We start from the raw sequence: 15,442 nt of genomic DNA, 5'->3' as shown, positions 1-15,442 counted from the left end.
AATAAAATACACTTACAGATTAATAGTGGTAACATCAAACCACGATACAGTTTTAATTTAAAATGGACAGATGGATAAAATAGATACGTACACTTAAGTATATCTAAAAAAAAATTGCTATGCCCCACCCCTTCAAAAGGATCCAAGACGCAAACAAAATGGCCGCCGTCAACCAATTAAGGGCCAAAGCAGGTGGACAAAACGCTGAGCTAACTGCTAACAAATGCTCATCCACTGTAAAACATTCACAAATCTGTCACATGGCTGATGCACTGTCAAAAAAAATGTAGTGAACATTTTACAACCAAGTTGTTAAAAGAGCTCAAATCAAAAGCTTGCATTGTCATATTATGAGCCTATGCATACAACGCGATTCGATTACATATTGGCATCCGATTTCCTTCCTTTTACAAAATGGCTGCCAGGAAGAGATGGAAGAGGCACACGAAGCTCCCAACGAGAAAACAGCACGGCACTAAAGAGTGTTGAAAAGTGGACATTGTCTTACCTTGTGACTCAGTTTGGTTGTTTCCATCGCTCGGTCCCTTCCGTACACTTTCTGGTTTGTACCAACTTGGACCAAGGGCGAGGGGTGCCTGTCGGCGGTCAGTGACCGGAACACCTGAAAGCTCACGATGAACCTTTTTTTTAATGAAAGGCAATACAACGAACCATCCAATGACGTAGAATATGGAACCGTTTTTCTGAGCCGCTTATCCACACAAGGGTCACAGGAGTGCCAGAGCCTATCCCAGCTGTCATTGGGCGAGAGGCCGGGTACACCCGAACTGGTTTCCACCCATCGCAAAACAATATAATTATACTAGATGAAATTAAAACATTTCTTTATTTTATCCATAAGTGTACAGCAGTAGAAATAATAACATAAAAAATGCACCATAAAAATGAGACGCATATCCTTGAACATCATCTTTTTTTAATTTCAATTTATAAATATTAAATGTTTTTGAATAGGAAAATGAACAGTTAAAAAACATGAAACACATGGATAAATAAAGCAAAACAAAATACGTTTTCGGTGCCTTTTCCAGAGAAAGCTTTCTTCGAGGTTTTCCTTTCAGTGGACCTCACGGCGAAGGGTGACAGCGCCACCTGTTGCTCGGACCTGCAGTCCACATCCTGCAAACGCAAAATTCCGCGCCGCCGCTTTACGGAACCCAAAGATTTATCCTGAAAGATTTGCAAAGTAGAATGTGGACAATTTTTGAGAGCTTGTCGCGCGGCCCGCCTACAAGAGTGTAAGTTGCCCCAATTAAATGTTTGCAGGGGAAAATATCATGTACACGCGCACGCCCCCCCCCCCCCCCCCCCCACGGTCATTTTGGGATTAAGTGGAGTTGACTGGCTGGGCTGCAGCCTTTGAACGCACCTTTTTGCACTGCGCGCGTGTGCGTGTGTACGGCTGAGGAACAAAAATGAGGGAAATTGAGGTGCACACACACCCAATCCACAGGTAAGAGAGACCCCACAGCGCCCCTCACCCCCACTCCACCCCCTCCCCAGTCAACTATTCACTTCCATAAATCAAACATTAGCATACAAATGACATAACACGCATGGGGATAAAAAAAAAATCACTTGGAATAGCGTCGGCCCAAGTGAGTCAATAAAAATAAACATAACGACGCGACCAGTAATGCAATTTTCGAGCATTTAAAACAAAAGTGATTAATACATGCGAAAATATCATCACACCATACGCATCATAATTCAGGATGACTAAGCACCATTTTCTGCACCGTAGTTACATGACGCGTCTGTTGCATAAAAATGTATCATCTTCAATCGTAAATGCTCACGACTGAGAATAATTTAGGTCGCTTGTAATCAGGACGCCTGATGAGCTTTTTGCGTCAAAATGATTTATTAGCGACGAGACATTGAAGTGGCGCAGGCGACAAAGCTCTCGCGCATTTTCAGACGCAGACGAACGCACTAGCTACTGCCGCTGCGGCAGCGGGTCGTCAGCCCCAACACACAAAAACTCGACTGCGATTTCAGGACCGCGACCTGACACCGAATGAACAACAAACGACCAAAGTAACTTGTAAATTGAAGGGTCTTTTTTAGTAGTAAAAATCCTTAAATCACTATTTTTAATTTTGTAGACATTTACTTACAATTACATGACATAAAATAAAACAAATTACAATGAACCGTTTTTACTATTAAAACAAATGCCTATCATATAAATCAGAAGTTGCAATTTTTTTTAACAAGCAAAATGCCTACTCTATACAGTTTGTGTCTGGGGATTGACTTGACCAGTGTAAAAGCTTCCACTTGTCACCCCAAGTTTATCCATCCATTTTCTTAGCCGCTTATCCTCACAAGGGTGGTGGGAGTGCTGGAGCCTATCCCAGCCATCAACGAGCAGGGTTACACATACACCCTGAACTGGTCGGCAGCCAATCGCAGGCCACATAGAGACAAACAACAGTCACACTCACAATCACACCTAGGGGCAATTTAGAGGGTCCAATTAATGTTGCATGTTTGTGGGAAACTGGGGCGCTCATCCGGAAAAAAGCCACGCAGGTATTAGGAGAGCATGCAAACTCCACAGAGGCGGGTCCGGGATTGAACCCGGGACCCTCAGAACTGTGAGCCCAACGCTTTACCAGCTGCTCCACCGTGCCGCCCAGTTTAACGTGTCACGAAATATTTTGCATCATTTTCAAGAGCGCATTGGTTTTCGTGTTGGTAAAACCTCTAATTAGTATTTTTTTTTTTATTACTTTCGCAATCACGGTAATCAGCATTTTTGTTTTCCAAAGTAAGCGGTTTTCAGTCGAGTGAGCGCTCTCGTCTGGAGAAGCTCTCTTTGGAGCTGAGTCTTGCTGATGTGGCTTCTTCTTCTTCTTCTTCTCCTCCTTCTTGATTGATCTTCTGGTTCAGACTCAGTCAGGGTCAAGAGACAAATGTACATCAGATCTTCCCCTCGCCACCCCCAATTCACGTCAGACTGCCAAAACCCTCAAACGAAGTCTGAGAAACACGGGATAAAGTCATGCGGTCGACCGCGTGGCTGCTTGAAGCCGCCAAAAATAATAACCGCATCTTTATTTGCTTAAAGATAGGCCATGGGCTTATGACTACTACCTGTAAAATATTAGTTTGTGATTGTGAATTTACGAATAGATAAAAGGGATGTGTTGTGATTGTGAGTGCGGCCGTTTGTCTCGATGTGCCGGCGACAAGTTCGGGGTGCACCCCGCCCGCCCCGTGACCCTTGTGAGGATAAGCGGTTAGGAAAATTGATGGATGGATAAAGGTATGTGCTCATCCCCAAAGACATTGTCATGCCCATTTCCCCCACAAAATACATTTCATATTCTGACAAATAAATAAATAAATAAATAAATGGTGCTCTGTCTGCAAAGTCATTTTGATACACATTTTCCAGTATTTCCTTTCATCTTTTCTAAAAAAAAAAAATAAAAAAGATACAATTAACTAATTCATCATCTTTTCAGAAAATGTCTCTTCAGGTTTCTGACTGGTAAAACTATATTTAAAAAAAAATTCTTTCAATTGGATGTTCTCCCTGTGCCTGCGTGGCTTTTCTCTGGGTGTGCACTCGGGTTTCCTCCCACATCCCAAAAACATGCACTGATTGGACGCTTTAAATTGCCCCAAGGTGTGATTGTGAGCGTGACTGTCGTCCGTCTCCATGTGCCCTGCGATTGGCTGGCGACCAGTTCAGAATGCACCCTGCCCGACGACAGCCGGGATTGGCTTCGGCACTCCTGCGACCCTCGCGTGGATAAGCGGCTCAGAAAATGGATGGATGAAATAGTTCCATAGAAATAAAATATTGTAAAAATGGTGAATGCGACATGGCTGCCGTCTTGATGCGCTTTTGACAAAAATTGCTTCCCTTAGATTTTTTTATTGGCAAAATAATTGTCTAAAAAGTAAAAAAAAAAAAAAAGATAAATCTACAGATACATTTCTCTGCACCAAGATATTATCGGACCTGCAAAATAACAGTGGTAGATGAAGCTATGCGGCCGGCCGCGCAGTCGTTTGAATCCATCAAACATTAAGATTGATGCCGGTAGATGAGCAACGTGCTAATATTACCCATCAAATAATATCACGTCACCGTTAAACTCAAAATCCGAACGTGACGGTACTGACACCAACGAGGCCGGTCGGCGCCGCTAACCAGCTCGACTAGCTCGCCTCGATCCTCCCGCGAGATGGCGACAGGTTGACAAAAGGTGTCGTTGCGATGGCGGAAAAATCAAAGACGTTGGCACATTCATTTGCACAAATCCGCCGACTCCGTACAAAACAAGACGAATGACTTGCAACCGGAGGAATGCCGACACTGCTCATAAGTTTTGGGGGGAAAAGCCCCCATCCAACATCCACAAAAATAAATAATTCAGAGAATAATGATGGTCAAAGAAAATTACATGGAAAGAGCAACTTTGTCGATGAACTTGGCCATCTTGATGTCTCGCTTGGAAAGGCCGCCGCAGTCGTGTGTGGTCAACGTGATGTGCACCTGAGACACACACACACACACACACACACACACACACACACACACACACCACACACACACACACACACACACACACACACACACACACACCACACACACACACACCACCACACACACACACACACAAAAGATTTTCATTTGACAACCACAGAATTTGCCAATACAGAATCATTTTCTCTTTTTACTAACATATGTTTTTTTTAACTTTTACTGTCAATTGTAACAGCATTTCATTTTTCCTGGTTTTACCATTGCTGTTGATGTGCTTTTTCCAGAAATTACTTTCATATTGGTTAAGAATGAACAACATAGTTTTACATAAAGACAAATGCACCACAAAAATTAAAATGACAAAAAAAAAAAAAAAAAAAAAAAAAAAAAAAAACCAACAACCTAAATAAATACATTGAAAAAGTACCTTAAATGGTCAGACAGTTGCCCGGAAATAATTTTTAATTTGGCGGAACAAAAATTAAGTTTGGTACAATAGTACGGAAACAAATTTACATCTAGCAGTGTCATTTTAATCATTTTGGGCGTCATGCGTCGCGTGCTCGAAATCGCCACGACCGCACGTGTGCGTGCGTGTTGGGGTTGACCTTGTTGTAAGCGTTGAACCACTCGGGGTGATGGTTCATCTTCTCCGCCTGCAGCGCCACGCGCGACATGAAGCCGAACGCCTGAAGCGCAGCAACAACAACACAACGGCCGCCATGTTAACAGGACGACAATTGTCAACACATTTCAACATAGCTGTATATCCATACAAAAGAAAAAAAACATGCTTACCTGCAATTTTTTAAAAAGATTTTAAATGTTTGCTATCTGTAATTTAAGGAAAAGCAATTTTCTTCTTTATTTTTATAATTTTTTTTCAGTATGTTAACTTTTCATACCTTTTTTCCACCTCAATTATAGATTAAAATCCTTTAACTACCCTTTAAAAAATATCATTGAACTTATACAATTTTATTTTAGTTTACAAGGTTTTAATATAAACTAAACCAATTTAATTCCTGTCACTTGATGGAGTCAGTGAAAGAAACTGTATAAATTACAATATTTACTATAAAATATAAAACATTTAGATGCAAAAAAATATTAAAATCAATATTTTGAATCTTGAAAATATTACCAGGAAAAAAAAAGTTAAGCACAATATCTGTGGCGGAAAGCGGCCATACCTGACCATGAATGCTGAATATCTAAAATTAAAATGACAAAATTATTCTCTTATAATTGCCCAAAAATGACCAAAATGTCAATAAAATGGGGATTTGTAAAGAAAAATCCACAACAAGATGTTTTCATAAATTGATGATTAAGTTCCCACCCCATAAAAAAAATGCACTAATTGGTGAATTTCTGAAAGTCAAACTACAAATATTTGGGAATCAACTGTATTAAAAAAATACTTAAATATGTAAAATTGGCTTCTGAAGTCATAAAAATAATTTGAATGTTCATCTAAAATGACACGCTGTGAAAACCCCTAACCGGACAAGCCAAAAGGAAAAGAAGAAGGTAAAAATGCCCCCCCCCCCAAAAAAAAAACAAAAAACATAGAAATAAAATTTTTCACAAGTCGGCACATAGCAAATTGAAATGTACCGTAAAACAAAAACAAGGAGCCCTTCCTGAAAACATGTTGGCTTACTTCCTGTTCCAAACTTCTTTTTGGAGACAAACACGAGGGCACCCGACAGAGGCAACGGCGAGCGCGCGCCCGCCCGGGCACGCGGGCTTCACGTTGACATTGGGCGTTTGGCATGTGGCGCTCTCCAATCAGGACGCATGCAGCCATTACGCTTCTTGCAATTATCTACAAAGTCCCGAGCGAAATCCCTCGTCATTGCCCACCGCGTGGAAAGCGCTGGCTGGCTGTCCGGTCCCATTTCGGAGCAATTTCCCACTGCAATCTCAATTAAGCCCCTAAACACTTCCTCCCTGCCTAATTAGATCAACTGAAAGGCCATTGTTTACACGGTCGCTGCGCGCCACCTGACATCACCAAACACCATTACTCGCACAGGAAATTGTGTTCGGCAGGTCCCCCCCACCCCCCGCCCACGGACAAAATTCCACGCTCCGAGTCCGAAGGCGTAACACGAGCCGGCGGCCCGATCGTCCAATTGGTTATCAAGCCCCGCCGATCAATTTAAGTAATTGGCATATTCCTGCAACTTGACCTGGCTGCCACCAATTTGGCGTCCGAGGGGGTCTGCTTTGTGTTGGCGTCGTGTCAGCTGTTGTCCAATTGGACCCCCAAAAAAAAAACTCAACGCCCAATGGGGTTTGGGTTTGTTGATGGTTTCTCTTTAGCAAAACGGCTAATGGCGTTAGCACATACATAACGAACAGCGTTGGCCAATCATGAGCCGAGCTGCACAATTTGACTGATTGGGAAAATAGTTGGGACGACGCTTTGACACTAATTAGTCTTCAGACTTGCAGTTAGCGACAACAATTTCCAAGGTGCATTTCTCCTTTTCCTTAGACCGCTACACAATCAGCGCGTCATACGTTAAAAACAACGTTAGCCCGAATTGAAAATTTTTTAAAAAATTATCACGTACGTTTGACAGCAGGAGTCATTCGCTCGTAAGACAGCAGACGGCGAGCTCGTCAACACAAAACGGCAATTCTTCTTAGCCGTCGTGAAATTTCCAACACATTTAGCCTGTTGCGCTTACGTTACGAGCGGCAGCCCTTTTGATCATAGCTACATTTGATCCATTGGAGAAAAAAAAAATGTTGCAATTATGATGGATATTTGACAAAGTCGCAATTTGCTTCAAAGCTCGCAGATAGAGCTCATCATCAATTTCCGCAGTATGTTTCTTGTTAGCCTTAGCGAAACCCGCAACGTTATTAGTACGTCACACTTACTGTGCATTACGAACGCTGCTAGTTCATTTTCACCATAATGACAATAAGTGGTTGTGATTATGTAAGTAATGTGTAAAAATTAAAAAATGTTTGAGGTCGTTAACTTTTACAGGTGTACCTAACATTGCGGTAGGTGAGGACAAAGCTCTGGTTTAGAGGGGAGTGGAATGTGAAACTAAAGGAGAAGAAGCAGGACACAACATGAACCCTGAGAAGAAGATCTAGATCTGGGAGACAAAATTGAGGGTGGGGTGGGGGGGTCCACTAATCCCAAAGTACAAATGATTGGGAATTGAATGTCGAAAGAGGCTGCCAGAGATCGGCCTTCTCCCTCGGGGGCAGTAACAGGAGTGGTGGGACACAATGGCAGCCAAGTGGTAAGACGGGGGGGGTCACCCCGCTAACGACCCCCCACTTGGACACGGGACGATGTCAACAGGGGTCAAGGACTCGGCCGGTCAATACTTTGGCTACCCAGCGTGCGCCGCTGCACCCGGTGGAGTTGATACATTCCAGTTTGTCTTGTCACGAGGGGGGGGGAATCGCCGTCTGTTGACAAACCGCTCGCGAGGAGCTGGAGACGATCACAGCTGACTTTGGACCAACGGAAGACGACGCCTTGGACTGGATACCAGGCACTTGCTGTCGGGACTTTTAGATTTTGGAGAATGCAGTGGAGCCCCGCTTTGTCACGGGGGCACAGGGAACGGACTGGACCACAGATTGCAAAAAAAAAAAAAAAAAAAATGTGGGGAACTGGTGCCCGTTTTATTTGTCATGTCATTATCCGAGCCGCTTATTCTCACAAGGGTTGCGGGAAAGCTGGAGCCTATCCCAGCTAGCTTTGGGGGCGAAAGGCAGACCACACCCTGAACTGAACATGCAACCGGTCAGTCGCAGAGCAGATGGAGACCATCGCTGAGTGGGAATCGATCCCACACTGCCCACACCAAAGTCAGGCACGTGTACCGCTACACCATCAGTGACTCTCCATTTTATTTGAATTGAAAAAAAAAAAATGAAATTACTCTATCCCAAAAGAAATCTCGAATAAGCGGGAATAAACCACTAATAAGTATTTGGGGGAGTTGCCCCCCCTCCCCCCAAAAGAAAAAACAAACAAAAAAAAATCCTGAAATTGGTAAATCCACAGGTGCCAAAACGTGAGTAATCTTTCGTTTTAGAGAATGAAGAAATCTTTTCCAAAAATCAGATTTCATTGGCCGAGTGGGAAGTGAACCAAACAGCGTCAAACCAGCCAATGAGAAATCAGAAGAAAGCGCTCTGTGAAAAAGACGCACGAAAGACCAGGTGCCACCCCCCCCCCTCACCCCCAGTGTAGCTGTCAAAGCCGGCTAATTTGACGTGACACTGCCCAGGCCCCCACCTCCAATAATCAGAACCACACCGGTTTCCGCCCCCATCAGCCATTTTGCAGCTATTACGGCGTGATTGTCACACAACACGGGATGAGACGCTCCGACCGCGACCGCCGCCTGGAAGGAACACATGTCTGTTATTTACAGATCGGCTTTCCGCCGTCGAAAAGGAGGCTTAAGACCAGCGCCCGCTCTGCCTTGCCAGGACTAAGTGCATGCAGATTGCGCCTTGCCTCTCGTCGGGCCGTGCGTACGGATTCTTGTCGGGACGCCAAATGATGAATTAGCACGTGGCCACGCCCCCCTCGGAGCAACTCGAACGAACGGGGGCGGCCGATGAAGTCGGCGACGAGGACTGCGCCTCTTGCGTCCCAACTTTCCAGGAGGCCTGACTGACTTTAGGAATTCGCCTTAAATGGCTGCTTTGAACCCAAATGCTAATTTCCTGGACACTTGCTTGTACTGTTGTCAAAAACTTCTAATTTGGAGTCAATCAGCGAAACTGGTTACTGTGGGGCCAAATATTTGTAACTTTGCCAGAGGGAACTGCTAAAAGACTTCTCACTAAATAAGTTTACTCCGATTCCTACGTAGTTTCCAGGTAGGACACGCCCTGCTCCAATATTACTGGCTCCGGCACATGCGCCGCTGCACAATGATTGGCCACTGTATCCGAGTAGAGCACCCTCTACTGGTTCCGGACGGGAAAAGAGGTACCGTAATTTCCAGAGTATATTGCGTTCTCAAGTTTAATGCGCACCGCCAAAGTTGACCTAAAAAAAATTAGGAAAACCCTTCCACCAATTTGCTACTACCCATATGCTCAAAATATTGGGAATTATCTGTATTTATATTGTGTTAGGTTTGTACTTGTATTGTTTTTCAAAAAACTGCCTGTACAAGTATCATTAATAATAATAATAATAATAATAATCATCATCATTGTGCACATGCTGATGTAGCCCCAATATAATCTCGGGATAGGCCATAGGACACACTTGTCCTGGTCTCTGTCAGAACAGAATCCTTCAACCAACTAAAATAAAAGCTCAATGATAGCATAACATTTTATCAATACTATTGATAACACATAAATAATATCCTAAATAAATATTGAACGCTGTTTAACAAACATTTTTGGATTAAATATTTGTGCATAGTGCCGTTTATTCTCTACATTACACATCCTTGGCCAAGAGCAACATTTGGCTCATCTCCAATATGAAAAATACCCATCGTAGCTACCTTTGGTGACTCGGTCCAGTTCTGGTACCTCCTGAATTCATGAACAGTGATCCGATTTTGCTCCCACCGCATATCATCCGTGGCGGTTGTGGGGAAACATGTTTTGAATCCCAAGAGTTTTGGTTCTGCAGCGCAGCCTCTCGCCCACCTGACGCCACAGTTCAGGTGGCTATCAAAACAACGGGGATTCAAACTCCATAGAAATTGGGGTACTGGGCACGTTTCAAAAAAAGTGACCATTTCAATTATGTGTGCGCTCAGGTTTTTTTTTTAATGTGTTCATGACGCTTGTGTTATGTAGTTTGAGCTCACGTTTTTTTCATACCAAACTGAAGCCATTGAGGTGAGGCTATCGTTGTTTCGGACTGCGGCGCAACTTCCGGGTCGGCGGCGTCATCGGCAAGAGTCACGACACGTTTCTTTTAAAAGCGGCTGCACAGCTAGCCGTCGCAGTCCACATTTTTTTTTTGTCTTGGTTTAAGTTAAACTCACGGGCGGTCGTTTCTGATCTACGCTAACGATCGGAAAATGCAAGCTCCCCGAAGAGGTCGTAGAGTTCAGGTTGGGGGCGCGCGTTACCTTAATATATATAAATTTGTAACATAAGAATATCATATTTAAATGGATATGTATACCTTTTTTTTTTTAAACCACTATGTACCTGGATACAACTATACAATGTGATTGTATTTTTTATTTTTCATCCATACCTCAATATAATTTAATATTATTGAGAAATTACGGTACTGTGTGTAACGGCAAAAATATTTCCCACTAACCCAGCCTCGTCCTAACCCATCTTAAAGCACGTTAACCCCCAACCATAACAAACATCTTCGTTTGAAATTTTGTGACGCATATTTGGGATGGTCATTTCATTACGTCTGCGTATTTCACCTACTTTCTGGAAATGAAGAGTTCATTCAAAATGGCTGCTTCAAGACAAAATGGATGATTGCCCTTTGTGCATGCTGCCGTATAAGGAAAAAAAAAAAAAAAAAAAAAACATGCACCCAATTTCATGTTGATCTATGAAGCTGGTGTCTGGGGGGGAGAGGTGGTTACAAACTTCCCAAGGGGGCGCTACTGAAACAATGACGGCAATTCTAAGAATACGGGAATGCTTTGTGGAGGCGCGTCGGACGGCCGGCATTCTCGACATTGCTGCCGCTCAAAAAAAAAAAAAAAAAAAAAACAAAAAAAAACTAACGTATGCTTGTCCCGCGGTAACAGCGGCGTAATCCCCGAAATCTCGCGTGTGGCGTCCAATCCACGTGGATAGGTCGCAGCCAAACGCAAAGCAGATGGTTGCATCTGCAAACAACTGCAGCTAATCCTAAAAACGAACATGAATCTATTCATAAAAAAATATATATATATAATAATAATACAAGCGGAATCCGCCTCTCGAAACGCGTTAGCTGCTAGCGGGTCTGATGAGGAAAAAGTGGGATACTGGCGTTGTACACGCCGATACTTTCTGCCCGCTCTAATCAAAGGAAAATAAACTCGAGGATGCGAAAGCAACTCCAGCTGGAAATGTTTTTTTGTGTATTTTTCTTTTTTTTTTTTTAAATAGGGTGGGGGCAGCTCCAACGCCCCCTAAAGGCAAGCGGGGGAAATGGTGTTAATTGTGCATTTGTCATCACAATCTATAAAATGGAGACTCAATTCTATATTCTTTCAAATTGGTCAATTAATATGTATGAATTTAATAAATTATTTGACCTACTCCAGTGAGGATAAACGACACAGAAAATGGATGGATGGATTGATTACTGAAATGTTTATTTCATATTTATTCTACATTTTGCTTCAGTTAGTTTTAGATGGCCATTAAAATTATTTTTATTGTAGCTACTGTAAACATGAAAAAAATACTATGAAATTAATATTTATTTATTGGCGGATGTGAGAAAAATCTGTCGTAGCCTTTTTTTTTTTCATGGTCCAAGATTTTCATCACCTATTTTTCCCAGCATTCATCTGCGGTTCCATATTTTTCAAGGGATTCCACAAGCTCTCTCTAAATGTTCTAAACTCCTGTTTAATTCGCATTTAATGCCTCCCGCAGGACATGGCTGGAACTCATCTTTCCCGTGTTGTGCTTCTGTGCCAAGTATCCAAATTCAAATTGTCATTTTCACGAGAACTTCTTTTTGTTTTGTGGTTAAAATAAAAACATGAAAAAAATGGCACTCTGTGGGTCTGATTTCTTTCAGAAATGATGAAAAATGAGCTTCGCCACAAATGTTTTGAAAAGGTTTGTCTAGACTGGAACAACACCAGGCCTGCGAGGATGACATTTTTTTTTTCTCTCCTGGCCAGATGAAACTTTTTAAGCAAATTGATTTGTTTGCGAAAGGAACGGCCACCTGGCTCGTGTCAGTCTAACGCGGGGCGACGCGCGGCGGTAAGAGGGGGTTGGGGGGAAGGAGGAGGCGGTTGGTCAAACATGGCCAAGTGTAAAAACAGCAAAAACAGCACGCGTAAAACAAGTGGTAGGATTAGAGGAAGTCCGCTAAGTGGCCTTGAGAGCACCAAACAAATTTTACAACAACTTGGGTGTGTTTTTTCTTTTTAAATCGAAATAGTTTCTGTTGAGCATCTTTAAATGTCACCTATTAAGCTTTATTGTTTGCTTGCTTTATTGTTTTTACACCAGTGATAAGCCCCTCCCTCTCCAATACTCTACATAAAATTGTTTGAAGAATAGAAATGGTTCCATAATTTTAACAAGAATGAGATTCAACATTCGGATCCTGTCAGTCAGAAACTTCTTGCAGTGAGAGAAAAAAAGAATTTGAACCCTTTGGAGTTTCTTCAATTTTCTGCCTAAATTGGTCATTTCATCAGGAGTTTTTTTCTTTATCTTCTTTTCCTTTTGGCGTGTCATCTCAGACGAACGCATATGTTTTTGGCACAGTTTTACGCCGGATACCCTTCCTGACGCAACCCCTGTGATGTTAAAATATCGATTTCTATCATTATTTCTGCAGAACATTTTGCAACTTTGCAATAACCTCTGCCCACGCAACTTTTGCAATGACCTTTTTCCTTGTAAATATGCACATGGTGAACTCACCTGGTTGAAGGTTTTAAAGTGAAGCTCCTTGAAGATGGCATCGCGGCCCTCCACCTCCATCCAGCCTGTGGCCCTCAACTCCATCACGCGCTGGTCTCGGTCGGCTGGGTTGAGCCAGTGAGAGTCCGATGACTACGCACAAACATGTTTTATCCTTTTGTGCATTTACCAAGTAGGAAAATCAAAACGTCATTCTTATTTATGAAAAGGTTGTTTTGTGATTGCTATGACTGCTGGATCCACTAGACGGCGATGTGATGTAGCTCATGATGAAAACCAACACGCCTGGCAGGCCGCAACCAACGAACTAATGAGCAGCTACATTCATCTTAAAATCTACAATAAATTTTTTTAAAATTAAAACCTGAATCTCACACCAACTCAGTGTTTTATAATTGACGAGTCGCTCTTAAAATCGGCGTCGTAAAGATGCAATTTTTAAAAAACTGCAATAGAAATGAGCGTATTTAAGGCATGGCCAGTGGTCACACAGATTAAAGTTTAAATAAGTCAGTTAACAACAATATATTTTATCACATTGTCCAAATAAATCGTTCTAAAAATATTCAAAAATAGTATACATTTGGATTGAATTACAGTATTTTAGTACCGCAATGTTTTTATTAATTCAACGACTCCGACCGACGAAGTCAGGCGGAAGTAGTACGTCACACGACTGGCACGCGGACGCATACTGACTAAAAAGAAACAAAACACAGGCAACATCGCTATCATTTACTCACCATTTTAGAAGAGTACTTTCTGGAGAGGGAAGTGAAATTGCAACCGCGGAGCCAAAGGCTGCTCGATACCGGGCTAAATATTAACCGGGACATATTGTGGAGTTCGCTAGGTTGCCCTCCGCCTTCCGCTCACAGGTCAACTAGTAAGTTTCTTTCGGCTTGTCCCTTTCGGGGTCGCCACAGCGTGTCATCTCAGATGAACGCACATATGTTTGGCACAATTTTTACGCCGGATGCCCTTCCTGACGCAACCCTTCTCAGTCCCCCTCACAAAAAAATGTCACATCGTCTACTTATCGCCTCACTCTGCACTGGAGCTGTTCAACGCGCTGCCTGATTAAAATCGCCACTTTCTCCGCGCCGGGTGACGTAAGAACACTGGAGGGGGAAATTGCCTTGGAAACGTTGCTGGTTACTCTGTTCCAAAACTTTTGAGCATTGTTAGCGTTTCAACTACTTCCTCGGAGCAATATTACCACCTCTATTTTGTTTTCTCAATTCTGCATAAATGCATCAACCATCCATCCATTTTCCTTGCCGCTTATCCTTACACGGGTTGCGGGAGTGCTCGAACCTATCCTAGCTAACCGTGTTCATTATTTTGGAATTGACAAGATGGTTTCTGTTTACCCAAATAAACTGATATGATGGAATGTAAATACATCATTTAAAAGGATTGATGCATTATGTGACAAATTAGCATAATTTACTCCAAGACAACCCGGAGAAGCAAATATTCCAAGAGATTCAAAATCATAAAGATTAAAGTGTTCAAAGGCGGCACGGTGTGGATCACTTTGGAAAGTGTTGGCCCCACAGTTTTGAGGACCCAAGTTCGATCCCGGCCCCGCCTGTGTGGAGTTTGCATGTTCTCCCCCGTGCCTGTGTGGCTTTTCTCCGGGCACTCCGGTTTCATCCCACATCCCAAAAACATGCAACATTAATTGGACACTCTAAATTGCCCCTAGGTGTGATTGTGACAGCGACTGTTTTTCTCTATGTGCCCTGCGATTGGCTGGCGGCCAGTTCAGGGCATGCTCCGCCTCCTGCTCGTTGACAGCCGGGATAGGCTCCAGCACTCCCCGCGACCCTCGTGAGGATAAGCGGCAAAGAAACTGGATGGATGCAAAGTGTTCATAAGTGTGAGTCTATAACCTTTGGCAAACCACAAACTGAGTCTGCACAGCAAGGTGACACTTGGAGATTAAATTATGAAAATTGGTCATGTTTGAGGCTGTGGCAGGATGGCACATGACCAGAGACAACCAATCACAAGAATTGCCTTTCAGAAATATACGAAAACAAACAAAAATCCCAAATTTCACGGCTATTTTTCAAATGGACCTAATGTTGGAATTAGGGACATTTCCCAAAACAACTGTAATTCATTGAACAGTCCATCCATCCATCCATCCATCCATTTTCTTTTGCCGCTTATCCTCACAAGGGTCGCGGGGAGCCTATCCCAGCTGTCAACGGGCAGGAGGCGGGGCACACCCTGAGCTGGTCGCCAGCCAATCGCTTATTCAGCCATCTTATTAATCACTTATTAAACAGTTTCTCC

The 15,442-nt window shown here is 42.9% G+C and overlaps 1 protein-coding gene and 1 long non-coding RNA gene across 2 annotated transcripts in view; both read right to left on the bottom strand.

Annotated features, from left to right (window-relative positions):
* Nucleotides 1-1,305, bottom strand: part of LOC133492170 (uncharacterized) — a 70,482-nt gene extending 69,177 nt beyond the window's left edge. Inside the window, exon 1 of the long non-coding RNA XR_009792566.1 lies at nt 509-1,305. This is a non-coding gene — a long non-coding RNA (uncharacterized LOC133492170). The remainder of the gene's footprint in view (nt 1-508) is intronic.
* Nucleotides 1,306-1,558: 253 nt separating this feature from the next.
* Nucleotides 1,559-15,350, bottom strand: LOC133491793 (pterin-4-alpha-carbinolamine dehydratase 2-like). Its single transcript, XM_061803390.1, has 4 exons — nt 13,879-15,350; nt 13,136-13,267; nt 5,137-5,217; nt 1,559-4,537 (listed from the first exon to the last, which is right to left on the bottom strand). The coding sequence occupies exons 1-4, from the start codon at nt 13,969-13,971 to the stop codon at nt 4,442-4,444; spliced, it is 402 nt and encodes a 133-aa protein (XP_061659374.1). The 5' UTR covers nt 13,972-15,350; the 3' UTR covers nt 1,559-4,441.
* Nucleotides 15,351-15,442: the final 92 nt, after the last annotated feature.

Source organism: Syngnathoides biaculeatus, chromosome 18 (assembly GCF_019802595.1).
Source record: "Syngnathoides biaculeatus isolate LvHL_M chromosome 18, ASM1980259v1, whole genome shotgun sequence".
NCBI lineage: Eukaryota > Metazoa > Chordata > Actinopteri > Syngnathiformes > Syngnathidae > Syngnathoides > Syngnathoides biaculeatus.
The sequence above is the reverse complement of the archived record's forward strand: the minus strand, read 5'-3'. Positions and strand labels throughout refer to the sequence as shown.

Coding starts and splice junctions, on each gene's coding strand:
- LOC133491793 (XM_061803390.1), bottom strand. CDS start 13,971: ATGTCCCGGTTAATATTTAGCCCGGTATCGAGCAGCCTTTGGCTCCGC. Junction 13,268..13,878: donor GAAAGTACTCTTCTAAAATG/GTGAGTAAATGA, acceptor GTTTGTGCGTAG/TCATCGGACTCTCACTGGCT. Junction 5,218..13,135: donor ACTTTAAAACCTTCAACCAG/GTGAGTTCACCA, acceptor GCTGCGCTTCAG/GCGTTCGGCTTCATGTCGCG.